A 15,152-nucleotide genomic window follows, 5' to 3' on the forward strand; every position below is an offset into this window, starting at 1 on the left:
GATGGATGGATCTTGTAATATTCTGACCTGTTCTCTCGTGATATTACGTCTTCATTGTCATAAAAATACAACAATTCCTCTTAATTTGATCGTCGTAAATGTCATATGAATGTAGACAGAGGGCAGCAAGAACATCTCCTGCAGCAAAGCGGAGACCCGTTTAATACTGCGGTGTCAAAAACGTTAATGCGCAGTAACCGGGCCTTGTCTTTTTTGCCTAACAAATCCACATGAAGAGGTGTGCGTGTGTACCTACCAAAGTGTTTTAACGGTAAATTACATTTCACATCTTTAGGAAGAGCCCTGATTTGAAAAGAATTGTTGCAAACACTGTAAGAGCTCCTTCAAACCGCATCTCTAACATGTAAAGTGCAAAGGGGGTAAAAAGCTGTCACGAGAATCATTCAGCACATTCTTGAGGGGAGTGCAGGCTTTGGAGGTTTTGCAAGCGAGGATTTCAAAATCTCCGCTGCCCCTGTTAAATCGGAGCAGTTGGAAGTTTTGATCTCACACATCTGACAGAGTGGATGTTAAACGTCTGCATTAATGACAATTAGAGAGCACGAAAGTGCGTTTCAACCCGGTTAACCCTTTCCTACTGTTCATGAGGCAATGCTACAGAAAGGAATGTACTTTATACAGGGGAGCAGGGCTTGACATGAACCTTTTTGCTCACCGGCCACTGTGGCTGGATCACCTGGGTACCGGTTTGATACTTGCTGCTTTTGGCAGACAAAGTCAAAATTCTTCTCAGGCCGTTTCGTCTGGAATTGCTGGTTTTCAACATGCACTTTGCGTTTTTTTTTTTTTTTTTTTTTTTTTTTGGGGCTTTGAGAGATGAGTTTTTGTATCATTTTATTGATCACTGCAAACACACATTACAACACGTTACATTAAATTAAGATAGTAAAGTCCGGCAGGCCGTATCAAATTAAATTCTAAACGCTCCACTAGTTAAATAGGCCTGGTTTATTATGTCAGCGAAAAGTACAATTAAATATACTGTAGCGTCGAGGACGTTGACGCTGGAGTCCCCAGCGTGCCGAGCGACTTTGTGTAAATATTGTTGATGTTTGATGTTTACTGTTTCCTCGTCGTAGTAGTAGACATTGTGTGTTCATCCACCCCTTTTATTTTACTAAAAATAAAATTTTATTTAGAATTTTTCCTTGTGGAATAACTTTTTTTTCCTAATATTGCAACTTTATTTTCATTTAATTTTTAAAATATTTTCTCTTAACGTCACAACCTCATTCTTATTCAATTACTTTTTTGGGGGGAGTTATACTATTTAATTTTGCTATTATTCTGTCATATTACTTTTTTCCTCATTTCTCTTTGATCATAAAATGTTTATCTTTATTGAAATTGTTGTAAAAGTTACTTTTTCTCATACATTTACAAATATATTCATACAAAAAAATTCTTAAAATTGTGAGTTTTTTTTTCTCTATTACAACTTTATTCTAGTAGTGTTTTACGTTCTCTTAAATGGACGACTTTATTCTCGAAAGATTAGTTTAAACAGATTCTGCCCTTGGTGACATTGAACAGTAGGAGGCAGGAGTTCAATTGGTCATAAACGCGCATGCATGTTCAAATTTGATTCCTAGTGCTAATATTTGTGTCTGTTTAGGGTTTTCAGCGCTTGTTTACATCCTCTTCATCCATCACGGCCTGAATCGTGTTCCATGGAACAATGCTTTGACGAGATCCGGTTACAGAGGGCGTGTTTGGAGGTGTTCGGAAACATTTTTTTGTTTGGTTTAAAAGAATTATAATAATAATTGTCACTGCGTACTGAAATCGGATGCCAAGGTAATTTGCTCGCTCTCCAAACGAGAAAGACTGTAGACAGGGCGATCGTTAAGGCGTTTTGAATTCCTTAAGCGGGAACAGGACACAAAAGACATAATAGGAGGAATCATCAAAAGCAACCAATGGAGTTGGCGCAACCCGTTCAGCTCGTTTAGTCGTGTCATCACCTGCCTTACCTCTCTGCATTATGACTAAATATATACTGCATAGTTCCCGTCACTCTTGAATAACATTCAAATGTGTTTAAACAATAAGCAGGCCTCCCGCAGCAGTTGTTGTTATATAAGGATAACAAAAGTAAGAGTCCTGAAAATATGATGACAATGGCAACCGCACTGTCCTTCCTGAGCCAAGCGGAGTCAGTTTACCACCTGGTTGGCTTTGCTTTGACTGTCAAGGGAGACGCTGGAGGATCAAGTGAAACCCACATGCGGAGGAATATTTTGAAAAACCTCTCCCCCAAAAAGTTGAACTGTGGAAGTTGGAAGTCGATATCCCTAAAATGAAAAAGTCAGTCTCGTTATAAAATCATAATACTGCAATAAAATGTTTTATTTTTGAGAAAAGTGTCATGTTTGGAAAAAGATTTGCAATCAATAGGAATTTTACAGGAATGAAATGACATTTCCGCATGGCTGATGAGTCGCTCGCGGTTGACTCTCCTGTGGTCCGTTCGGTTCCCACTCAGTGATGTGCGAATGGTCGTCGTCTTTTTCGATGGGTGTCCTGTGATTGACCGGCGACCGGTCTAGGGTGGACTCCACCTCTCGCTCCAAGTCGGCGGGCGTCGGCTGCGACCCCGGCCGCACAGGATGAGCGCTATAGAAAACGGATGGACGGCTGTCAAGAGATGACGCAGACTCGGCTCGCCGTTTGCGTGCACGCGGCTTTGCGGCCGTTGCTTCCCGTCTGCTTTCGGTTTGGGAATCCGGGTGGGGTCTTAAGGAGGACTGAGGAGCACCTGAAGCTGCCCCAAAGTCGGCGTGTAGGAACGCCGGAGGAAATACCTCTGACTTCCTCTTCTACTGTTCTCCACATCCTACCTTTCTTCTCCAGCCCCCCCAAGCCCCCAGCATAGCGGCACCTCCTCCTCCTTCTCTTCTCCGCCTGCAATTCTAAACTCCTAACTTGTTTCTCTTCTTTTTGTTTTTTCTCCAGGCAGTCACCAAGAAAACCTTTAAGGGCAGAGACTTCCGATCGGCTCTGGAGAATGGAATTCTGCTGTGTGAGTAAGTACAGTACGCCGCTTTTTCGGTTCGCTGGGCTCTCGGTGTGGCTGATGTTTCCCACGCGGGCCCCCCTCGTTCCCTCAACCCCTCGCCTGCCCTCCGCCGGCTCCCCTCTTGTTGCTCGCTTCCCGTCGCGCGAAGCGGACCGCTTCCAGGCTGCACAACAGAGGATGCACTGTGGCCTTGTTTCGTCTTTCTCCTCTTTTGTGTCAGGACTTTCAGGAATAGTCATAGGACACTCTCTTTCTTTTCATGTAAGATTGAGGAAAAAGTCATTTTTCAAGCTATTCGTTCATGCAGATTGCATTGACATAGTATTTTTTGTTGGTGGCCCATATACATTAGTTGCTCATTTCATTAGGTACACCTGCATAGTCCAATGAAATCCAATACCACAAGTGTGGGGGGGCGGGGGCATAGCTTTTTCAAAAATGTGTAATATTAGAAGAGTAAAGTTGCATTTTTTTTTTATAGCTCATACTATTCTATGAATACAATCTTAATATTAAGAAAAACATACAAAAAGTCGTCATCTTAGGAAAAAGTCATCATTTTATTATTTATTTATTGGACTTGCGTTGTCAAGTTCATTCATTCATTCAACTATCTTCCGTTCCGCTGATCCTCACTCGGGTCGCTGCGGAAGAAACATTCCGGACAAATGCCATAGCATTCTATGGAAAAAGAAGTCCTAATATTATGAGAATGAAGTGCGAAAAATCCCAGGTTAGGTGAATGAATCATGCTGTAATATGATTACGAAATATATCTTGCAGAAACCATAATCACAACTATACAGGTGGCGAATGTCTGAAAGTGTACAAAAAGAAGCTTTATGGTGTTTCTTTTGTTTTTTTTTCTCTCTTTCTGTTTTGTTAAAATTCCAAGATCAGGTATTATTCAGTATTTCTTAGTAGAGGAGCAAATATTGGGAGGGAGGGGAGTGACGATTCAGACAGTGTTTTTGTGACACCGCCACAAGATTGTAAAGAGGAAGCGTGTAATGATAACCATAGAACCAGAAAGAACATTGTTAATCATTTTGTATAATTTGCACGAGTCTTCACGATAACATTCGGATATGGACAGGAGGTTGGTGCTTATTTTTGAAGGTGAACTATTTGGAGGTGCTGATTGAAATGAAATGTTTGTTTGGACTTGGCCAAGGTCCTGCTGTATATTCTGGCTGTAATATTCTGGTTACCTTATTTAGCAACATGAAAGGGACTTAATATCAGAAACAGCCACCGGAATGATGTAGTGCAGTTGTGCACCACAGCCAACTACAACCCCAACTCCAAAGAAGTTGGGACGTTGTGTTAAACATAAATAGAAACAGAATACAATGATTTGCAAATCATGTTCAACCTATATTTAATTGAATACACTACAAAGTCAAGATAGTTCATGTTCAAACTGATAAACTTGATTGTTTTTAGCAAATAATCATTAACTTAAGAGTTTTATGGCTGCAACACGTTCCAAAAAAGATGGGACAGGTGGCAAAAAGGACTGAGAAAGTTGAAGAATGCTCATCAAACACGTGTTTGGAACATCCCACAGGTGAACAGGCTCATTGGGAACAGGTGGGCGCCATGATTGCTTCCCTGAATTGCTCAGTCATTCACAAGCAAAGATGGGGGGGGCGCGAGGGTCACCTCTTTGTGAACAAGTGCGTGAGAAAATAGTCCAACAGTTGAAGGACAATGTTCCTCCACGTACAATTGCAAGGAATTGAGGGATTTCATTACCTACCGTCCACAATATCATCAAAAGGTTCCGAGAATTTGGAGAAAGCACTGCTTGTCAGCGGCAAGGCCGAAAACCAACGTTGAATGCCCGTGACCTTCGATCCCTCAGGTGGCACTGCATCAAAAACCGACACCAATGTGTAAAGTATAAAGGAAAAGTGTTCTGTGGTCCGACGAGTCCACATTTCAAATTGTTTTTGGAAATTGCGGACGTCGTGTCCTCCGAGCCGAAGAGGAAAAGAACCATCCGGACTGTTATGGACGCAAAGTTCAAAATCCAGCCTCTGGGATGGTATGGGGCTGTGTTAGTGCCAATGGCATGGGTCACTTACACATCTGTGAGGGCACCATTATTGGTAAAAGGTACATGCAGGTTTTGGAGAAACATATGCTGCCATCCAAGCAACGTCTTTTTCATGGACGTCCCTGCTTATTTCAGCAAGACAATGCCAAACCACATTACAACAGCGTGGCTTGGTAGTAAAAGAGTGCGGGTACTAGACTGGCCTGTCCCAGCTTTTTTGGAACGTGTTGCAGCCATACAATTCTAAGTTAATGATTATTTGCTACAAATAATCAAGTTTATCAATTTGAACATTAAATATCTTGTCTTTGTAGTGTATTCAGTTAAATATACGTCGAACATGATTTGCAAATCATTGTATTCTGTTTTTATTTGTTTACCACAACGTCCCAACTTCATTGGAATTGGGGTTGTACAACCACAAAAACTCAACATAGTGTAGTGTTCAATGTTGCGGTCTTCTACCAATATTGATTCAAAGAAGAATCCATCCAAGACAACCATGCTGTGTTTTGTCAGCCTGAGGAAAAGGGAGGATGGAGGTTAAATCACTTTCACACTTGCAAAAACAACATCGTCCGTTTCCATTGTGTGCTGCTGGTTATCAAAGTCGGAAGGCTCGCGAACACGATTGCTTCGTACTCGGCTTCCACTTTGCTATCTGATCCAATGGCAGCAACTTTCTATTGTATGACAAACGGCAAGCCACATTCCTCTTGCATTCTTTAACAGGCGTCCACCAACATTAAGTGTGACTAATATTCACACAGATACTGTATCTTTCATCTGGATGAAGGGTTTTACCATGTAGTGACATCTAGGGGTGGAAATAGAAATGCAGCGATACCTCGTTTCGTGAATTTAGTCAGTCCCGCGGTTTCATTCGGGAACCAAAACATTGGCGAGCCGAAGTAATGTTTCCTTTTGAATTGAATAGAAGTGCTTTTTATCTCCTGAATTAAGATACACTTACCTTGTTTTTGTTGTGTAGTTATACATGAATACAGTACCATGTATAGACACGTAAGTGCAATACAATCTCTGTGTGTTGTTTTTTTAAAGCACTTTTTTGACTGGTGAGAAGGTGGCGAGTGAGAAATGATCAATGAGGATGCGTGTACCGTGCACTTTGACGCATTTTACATTCGCTTAGCTTAGCTGGCTAGCCGCTAACATAGGGAAAAGACGCCTTTGTGATCAACCCATTGCTCAGCGGAGATCAAGCGTGAGTGTGAAGTGTTGTGAATGTGACTATCGTGTGAAGATGTGTCCAGTAGAAATGTTGAGAGCCTCGCTGAATGCGCAACAAGGTGTGCGGCCCGTCGAAGAAATGTGTCTAGCTTTTGAAAGAACAATAGCGGCGTACGAGGAGAAACCGTCTGACAAAACAGGAGACCGAGCGACACTGTTTTCAAGCCTCACGTTACAAAGAGCAGTTTTATTTCATTGATTTCTCTCGATGTTTCATGAACACTATTCCTAAAAGCTTTTTTCTCATTTCTAGCCATTCGTTTTTGTTTAGAACAGGGATACTCAAACTTTGGGTCCAGCTAGGACCCATGGCTGAATTAACACAAATAGCAATAAAAGAACATCAGGAAAATCTTTATTAATGTAATGACCATAATTCAGTTTACTTGATTCCTTTACAAGAAACAACAGGAAACTAGAAAATGTCACCTTCACTGTGCAGTATGCATGTGCTTATTTCACAGTCACACTGGATGAACTTTGGGTTGAAATGTTTCGGGTTGTATGGTTCTAAATGACGCAATATCATCCTTGAATCGATTCGGCAACCGCGAGTCGTGATATAAATGGAATCGTTGCTAAAAACGAATCGTTACAGCCCTCGTCATTATGCTACATGCTATTAGTGTTAGCAGCTGCTTGGTCAAGTTCCGTTTACTGGTCTTCGGTTACTGAGGTTATTTATACATTTGAAGTATGATACATTTTATTCATTTTTAAAAATATATGCTGTTTTGTTTGTTTGTTTTTTGCACATGGCAGGAAAATAAACAACAGGACGCAAACCGTCTTGAATTATTGTTCAGCCTTGGCGGAGGTCCCTGGTCTACTGAGTGTAATTTAACTTTATTAGTCTAAGACACTGCATTTCTACTTTTAGCTGCAGTCTCACGAGATTTGCTGAACTCTTGCACAATAGGAAATCATATTCTCAAGCCACTAAATGACACTTGTCTGAGTCTTTATTCCAGTAGTGTTGTGGAGGGTCCAGCTTGTTTACATGGTGTTGCAGCACTGCCACTGTGGAAACCATATCCAGGTGGCTGCCATTAAACACCGCCGTAAACATAGCAGGGGTTTGCGAAGCTTTTTGGTCCTTCGCTGTAACTTTGTGTGTTGTTCTCGCTCCTTTTAGTGTGATCAACAAGATCAAGCCTGGCATCATCAAGAGGGTCAACAGGCTGCCAACACCAATCGCTGGTCTGGTGAGTCTCCTTTGCTTTTTTTGTCTTGTCTGAACGTGACGGAAGAGAGGTCACAGTTATCCACAGAAAGCATTTCCGTGCTAATTGTAGAAGTCGGTATTTTGTCATCTTTGTACGTGTCACTGTCCTGTTCAAACAGCAGCGACACGGAATAGGGAGACCGGCGATTTTCAAAGCTATATTAGCCCCTTTCACACTTCCTATAAAGCTTGCATTTTTCCATATTTTTTTTCTTTTCTGTATGAACAACACTGACACGGAGTGAGGGGATGAAGTCGATCTGTCAATTTTTTCTACATTCGGAGGTAGCATCATTGCGCTTCCAAAAGCCCCTTTCACGCTACGTCACTGTTCTGTTCTGTTCTGTTTAAATGACGCCGCGATGAAGTCGACCCGTGGATTTTTTATCTTTCGATTCCGAGTCCCAAAGGAAGCCCCCTTAACACCGCCTGTAAAAGACGACATGTTTCCATGTGGCTGTCCGTGTTGCTGTTCTGTATAAACAGTACAGCTGCCACAAATGATTATTTTCCTAGTAGACTAGTCACCGATTATTTTTGCGATTAGTTGACCGAGAGAGTTGCAGGACAGGTACGGAAAGAACCGATTACGTTGTGCAAATTCAGATAACGAAGGTTTTGTAAATCTGTGATCTGAAATCCTGCGAGCATTGACGCAAACAGAGTGTAACTATAAAAGACCTTGTCCATGTCTGTTATCGTTGTTTGGCCTTGGAGGAGGTCAACTAACTGCATGCTATTCTGGATGGAGTTGCTCAAGGTTCAAGCTTCAGACCTAATAGAGCGCAGCGCAGATTGTAGGGGGGGAAGCAAGTGCAGGTCAAGACAATAAAAGCATTTTCACATGTGGAGGTGGCACATCGACACATGACCGTACACGCATACACCACCACGTCAACAACTTCACTGAGCGATCAAGTATGTGCCGCTTGAAAGAAAAAAAAAAAAAAAAAAAAAAAAATGCTGCTAGGTAACGCTAATCTGCATCCAACAATATTCGGTGCAGCTTTGCTTACCTTTTGGCTTTAACGTGATGTCGCACTTGTCAGGAAGTTGGTGATTGTGAAGATTGTGGCTCTGCATGATAGTGTTTGAGACAGGCCATCGCGCAAATGTTTCTCTGGATCTTCACCCAGCCGAGCTCACAGGTCATGGGTGAAGAAACTCTGTGTGTGGACATGATGGAAATCAGAATCAGAATCATCTTTATTTGCCAAGTATGTCCAAAACACACAAGGAGACAAATTCCTTGTGTGTTTTGATTTTTTTTTTTTTTTTTATGTTTCCTACATCACAATCTGGTCAAATCTAGTGGAACTCTCATACAGACACATTTTCAGGAATATGATGTAATATATATGATAACAAAAGCTGGGTGTTGAATTTTGCACTTGATGCGAGGGCAGGCAGGGCTCTCCGAAGACCCAGTTATTTGTATACAAGCAATTAATATGCGCGTTTCATAATATAGTCAATAATTGACACCCACCCAAAAAGGTTCGTAACTGCCCAAAGATGCCACAAGATGCCGACAACAGTTTTGTTTTGCTATTCGACAAGGCTATGGCCTGACTAAATGAAGCTCCTTTCTTCACTTCATGATGGCGCCAAAGCAATAAATCTACGTTAGACATGGCTTTGGCTTGAGCACAAAAACAGCAAATAACAACGCATAGGTTCCCAAATCAGTGAAAAGGTGAATTATCGAATGCCAAACCGCGAATACACGGGGGATCGCTGCGTGTGCCCGTTAAGCAGGAAGCGGTTCAAATGAGGCTTAGCTTGAAAAAAGCCGTTATTTTGTGATTGCCAATATTTTGCTGAGGCTCTCCTTAAGTGTCAAAAAAACAACCTTTCTCAGCTTGATCATGTATTGATGTAAGCCGCTCTTTCGACAGTGGCTTAGCTGGTGTTTCGAGGAGTGTCTGCGCACTTGTTCCACGGAAACGCAGGCTTGAGAAGTGCCTGAAAGACGCCCGGTACAAAGCTCGCTTGTGGGAGTAATTGAGTCCAGCTGCTTAGTGGAATTATGGAGAGCGCCTCCCACACACACACATACACACAAACACAAACACACACACACAGTCAATCAACATGCTTTGCATTGGAAGCAACACACTAGATACAAGCAGTCAACCGGACCACAAATCACACAAAATTACAAAAAAGTAAATGTTATTCCAACTCGGTGAGCATCTAAAAGTGTGTGTTGCTGTTTTTATGGCCATTTTTATGATGCCAGCACCACAGTTGTGTCATCGTTGGCCATCTAAGGCCAAGTCGTAAAAATGTGATGATAACCATTGAACCGGAAGTTCAAAATGCCCTCATAAGACATCACGCGATATGTCAGCAAATCTCGTGAGACTTTGCGGCGTTATAACCCTTTAACCAATGGATATTTTTTGGGCAACACACGCCGACAGACAACATAATCATCACAGGCATATATTCTGTATCCTTTGTGAAAATGGACTCTTTCAGCAACTTACTGAGTGAGTTATGAATCACTTCTTCATCTTTAAGCCCTGGCATGCAAACCAGGAGGAGTAGCACGATGTCCATGGAATTGAAGCAAAAACGTGTAAAAAATAAATAAATAAATTCTTTATGTTCTATTTAGAATAGTTTCATTATTAAATTACACAATCCAACATTTTTGGGGGGCGGGGTTGGAGGCGTGATGAGATCAATGGCATTTCCGTTGATTTCAGTGGGGAAAGGTGATTTGAAATAAGTTACGCTTTGCGGTGCGTGTGATCAGGGAAGAAAAATGAAAGTCGGATCGCAAGGCACCAATGTCTTCAGTCGGCAAATCCCGTGCGACTTCAGCTCAGTGAGCATCTTCAAGAGGAACTCTACAAGTGTTTTGCTTTGTTTTGCTTGGATTGTGACGATAGCCATAGAGCCCAAAATGCAAACCGTCGTCATGAGACCTCATCTTGAATGTCAGTAGATTTCGTGAGACTTTTCGTGCTCAGTGACCAAGGATTAACTCCCAAGTGTGTTTTGCTTTTTCTTTGACTTTTTTTTTTTTTTTTTGTATCCAGCATCACATTTAAATACTTGCTGGGATGTTTGAAAAGGAGATTGCATCCATATTGAAGCAACTTTTTGCTTCAGTTTGTTTTTTTATTTGTATTTATTAATTAGTGCAGTCCATTAACTCATCATCAAAGGCGGAGTAGTTTGAACTCCTTTTTACACTCGTAACAACAGTTCCAAATGTTCAAGTGTACCTGCACTCTCGTGACTATTGTGACGTGAACAAGCGTTCCCGCACCTTTCCCAGACAGACCTCGCCTGCTGACGCAAAGTATCTTCCTAGATCTGTTTCAGTATTTTCCGAGACTTGGACCGCGATCGTTTTGAACCAACCCCATCGTAAATTTGCAGCTAGTAAACGGGAAAAGTCCCGCCTGGCCGGCAGCTATCCCTCACCGCTGACCGCACACAGAAAAGACCGACGTCCTTCCAAGCAAACATGACTCACTCGCTCGCAAAATTTGTACTGCTCAACCTTTATTTAATGGTTCTTAGTCCTTATAAGGACTATTTATGCATAGAGTTTGTGGTTTTTAAGCATATAAAGAGAGACAAGGTACTAAAGTGAGACAAAGAAAGAAACAGAGGGCTGAAACCTGCACTGCTCCAAATGGCCAGCAGGGGGAGTCGTGCAAAAAAAAAAAATGTTTCAGAGGGAACTCTGCACATACTGTATGTACATCACACAGTGAAGCGTAAAAGATTAACAATTTTATTGTGAGTTGTGAAAGGATCATGTTTTTTGGGTGGGCTCGGGGGGGTTTCCAGTCTTTTTTTATTCAACATGATGCTCTAATAAAATGAAAATAGACAATATTGTGATTTCTTCCCTCTCTTTTTTAACAAAAAATCAACATGATGTTCAAAAGAAAACATTTTTTAATGCAAATTAAGGTTAGAAAAATAAAACAAGAAAAATAATTTAAAAATAATTCCATTTTATCATTTATTTAAACAATATGTGAAAAAGGGTGGCAAATTCTAAAAATGAAGACAATGCCATAAATTAATAAAATTTAAAAAAATCAACAAATCGAAAGAAAAACATACAAAATACAAGGACGAAAACCATTGTTGTGATTGAAACAGTGATGCTAAAAACAACAAGAATGGCTTTTTAACTGTGGATTATGTTTCTGAAAATGGAGGAAATACCCCCAAACAGACAACTTGGGTGAGACAGTGATGTTAAACGATGTAAAGAAAAAATCATTTTTTGACTGAATGTGAAGTTTCAAATGAAGAAAATACAAGATACAGTGATACAGCTCTGATTTCTTTTTTTTTTTTTTTTGGTAATTTGTTGCAAAATGAGGGGCAAAACATGAAAAGGTTCTGCCATCATCTTTGTGTTTTTGTAAAAGTTGTTGTCGACCAAATGAAACCCAGGCTGCTGTTGGCAGAACAAAAACCTCCAGAAAGGAAAGTGAAAAATAAATCTTCTGGTTTTGCAGAAATTTAGCAACATTGGCTGCAGAGACGAATTCTTTTGGTTTGGCTTTGGGAAATCTTCCCGAGTGGGCGCGCGTCTGTGTCTGTTGTTTTTGTTGCCGCTGAAGAATGAGCGCGCTGCGGCTTGGGCCGTGGGACGGCGACACGTTTAGATTCGGGTCGGTGCAGGGATGGACTGGCTCGCGATGGCATGTTGTGGATTACGGATTCCGGGTTGGATCCCCACTTTCTCCTCAATCCCGTCCAAAGTTTACACAAGCAAGAAACTCGACCCTCGCTTGGTCCTGATGCTGCGTCATCATTGTGGAAGTGAACTGTTGACTTTTCTTCGTTGCCATGGCAATGTGCACCACCATTATTAATCACTGTGTACACACACGGGAATGAGGAAACATAAGCCTTTATTGTTTTTTTTAATAATAAAGTGGAACAAAATCTGTTCACTAGTCAAATTTGTTTGAACATTTTCTGATCATGAATACTCCAAACACAAATAATCTTTTCCAGGGTCAAACTGTTGCCATATTGTATGGTGGAGGAAGTATTAACAAATTATTAATACTTGTATAGTAAAATAATGTAAGAAGGAAATACATGTAAATTGATAAAATGATGACAATTATTTTCAATGATGGGGAAAAATTGCGATTTTACTTTTCAAATAAAAATGTAACTGTGATACTGAATTGAAAAACAATTCTTTCAAGTAAATACTGCAAATGAGAAAAGACAATACCATTGTAATTGGTGTGTGTTGAATTTATAGTGATTTTATTTTATTTAAACAAATAGAAAAAAGAAAAAGATTGCAGGCATTTTAAAACAAAACAAATTTAAATTAAAACATTTGTTTTCTGAAGGAAAAATATAGAATAAAAAATGTAAATGAAATGTAAATTGATATTTATAACTACAAAGATAAAATAGTCATTAAATAACAAAATGCGACCCTAGTGAGGATAAGCGGAACACAAAATGGATGGATGGATGTAAAAAAAAAAAAATGTTGACAAATTGCTCATCAATAAATACACAAAAAATAAAATGCTTATCAATAAATTCTGCATGGTGTCTAAATGGTGCGGCTCGGCCAACTATCAGCTGTCACAAATGGTACTGTGATGATAAAACATTATTAATCTCTTGTTCCCTTTAAGACCATTTTGAGTCTACATAAAAGTTGCCTGACATCATCGGCTTCCAATATCTTAAAGGCAAAAAAGGTGCTGTAGAATTGCTGTCGACTGAAGCACATGACCGTGAATATAGCGTCACGGATGCTACGAGGTGGTCCTGTTTGAGGCATGCGGGCCTCCTTTGGTGCGACATTTAACTTAACCATTATTGAAGCCATTACTTGTGACATCTGCCCACAACTTGCACCCCCGCAGAGAGAATATTTCAAGGACGTGAACAATGTCGGCCGCTATTATAATAGCATCGAAGGCTCGAGGTCACTCCAGGCTAATTGCAGCGTTCTTCCGCCTTAGGCCCGAAGCTGCCGTCGCGGAAAGGAGAGAGTCGACCGCAACGTGACCGATCCGACACGATTTGTCTGCAAACTCTGCATGTCGCAAAAAAGAAAGCACGTCAATTAGGATTAGAAGCCGTCGGACGGGCACGGCATATTTAGCAGGCTTCAAAGCGGGCACGAGGCAGCGTGGCGTTCTGAAGACGGCGTTATCTCAAAGCTGCCAGTCTGCCTGCAATGGCATTCGGTTGTGTTCATAGCAAAGTGATATTAATTACAGGTCTAATAACGATGCGAGCGATTACAACGTCAAGAGGTTGTTGCTTCCGAATTGACAGGTTAAGTGCAGGAAGAAATCTAAATTCCCCATCTTCCACCTCAAATAAAATCACAGATAGTCGTCATGTCAATCAGTCGGTCGGGCAACGTTCTGGAGGTGAGCTGACGAAGGCGAGGTGGAACAACACCTTCATTAGTCTGCGCATGTGAACTACGCTTGAGCTGAAGTACGTGTAGTCAACCTGCGGCCCGTGGGCCATAGAGGGCCCACTGTAGTTTTTCATCTGGCTGTGCAATAAACAAAAAAAACAATTAAAAGGAGGCTAGAAATATCAAAGATAAACACGCATGCTAACGTTCGCTTACTCCTGTTCCTCAGGACATTGAAATATTAAATGCCACAGTCTCCGCTTTGCTGCAGCAATCCATTTTCTGGCTGCCCGCATTCTTCCTTTGGCTAAAATTTGTCTCCGTACTAAGAAGTAAATACAGGAGACCCTCTTTCTTCTCCATTGTTGTTGTGAGCTTGTCTCCTCTCGATTGGTATAAAATGGAAAAAAATAAAGAAGTACATGGATTGCTAACATAAACTTATCCTAATGCTCTGGGCGCTGCAGTCTCCACTTGGCTGCAGCGTTCTGCTTTCTTGTGTCCCGTTAGATAAAACGTGTCTTATTATGAAATAATACGAGACCCTCACTCTCCTCCATTGCTGTTGTTGCTGGTGGTGTTTTTGTTCCAAATGGTACATTTCTGGAAATGTACCATGCTAATGTTATCTTAACCTCCTGCTGTACCTTAGCGCTGCTCACTGCTCTATTATAATCCACAGTCTCCACTTTGCTGCAGCGCTCAGTCCTGCTACGATTTGATCCAGCCGTGCCGTGCAATTCTAAATATAAGGAAGACGTTTACCCCACACATTATTGGTATATCATAATAAATATTTGTTTGATCTTGGCATCGGGAATATATGACCCTAGTTTGGTACTCCGAGCTTGGTGTACCAAAATGAAATGTTTCCCCAACCTTGAGTTAAATGCAAAATCCACAGCAGATTTTGCATTTAACTCAAGGGCTTTATTTTGTTGGTTTCCTTTAATCTTACATATTAATGATAGGAATCCTGTATTTATTACAAAGACAGGCTGGTTGTGTAATTGTCCCGCGGGCAGCCACAGTGGCCTACGAAGCCAGCATGTTTGGGCCTTTTTAAATATAGAGCCTACCCAGCAATTATCGTAGACCATGATGATGTCATCCCACGTCCGCACTCGCAACTCGCTTTAGCACGGAGAGAAATGCATCATGTTGCGCATTTGCATGT

The 15,152-nt window shown here is 41.1% G+C and overlaps 1 protein-coding gene across 7 annotated transcripts in view; it reads left to right on the plus strand.

The window, feature by feature from the left end:
* lmo7a (LIM domain 7a) overlaps window positions 1-15,152 on the plus strand; it is a 62,657-nt gene that overhangs the window by 6,615 nt on the left and 40,890 nt on the right. For 6 of the 7 annotated variants that reach the window (XM_061692947.1, XM_061692950.1, XM_061692948.1 and 3 more), the window contains exons 3-4: window positions 2,977-3,047; window positions 7,489-7,558. In XM_061692947.1, coding sequence (XP_061548931.1) covers window positions 2,977-3,047; window positions 7,489-7,558 — 141 coding nt within the window. Of the gene's footprint in view, window positions 1-2,976; window positions 3,048-7,488; window positions 7,559-15,152 lie in introns of those variants that run through there. The other variant, XM_061692953.1, reaches the window with a different exon arrangement.

The sequence above is a fragment of the Phycodurus eques genome, chromosome 12, assembly GCF_024500275.1.
Source record: "Phycodurus eques isolate BA_2022a chromosome 12, UOR_Pequ_1.1, whole genome shotgun sequence".
Classification (NCBI taxonomy): Eukaryota; Metazoa; Chordata; class Actinopteri; order Syngnathiformes; family Syngnathidae; genus Phycodurus; species Phycodurus eques.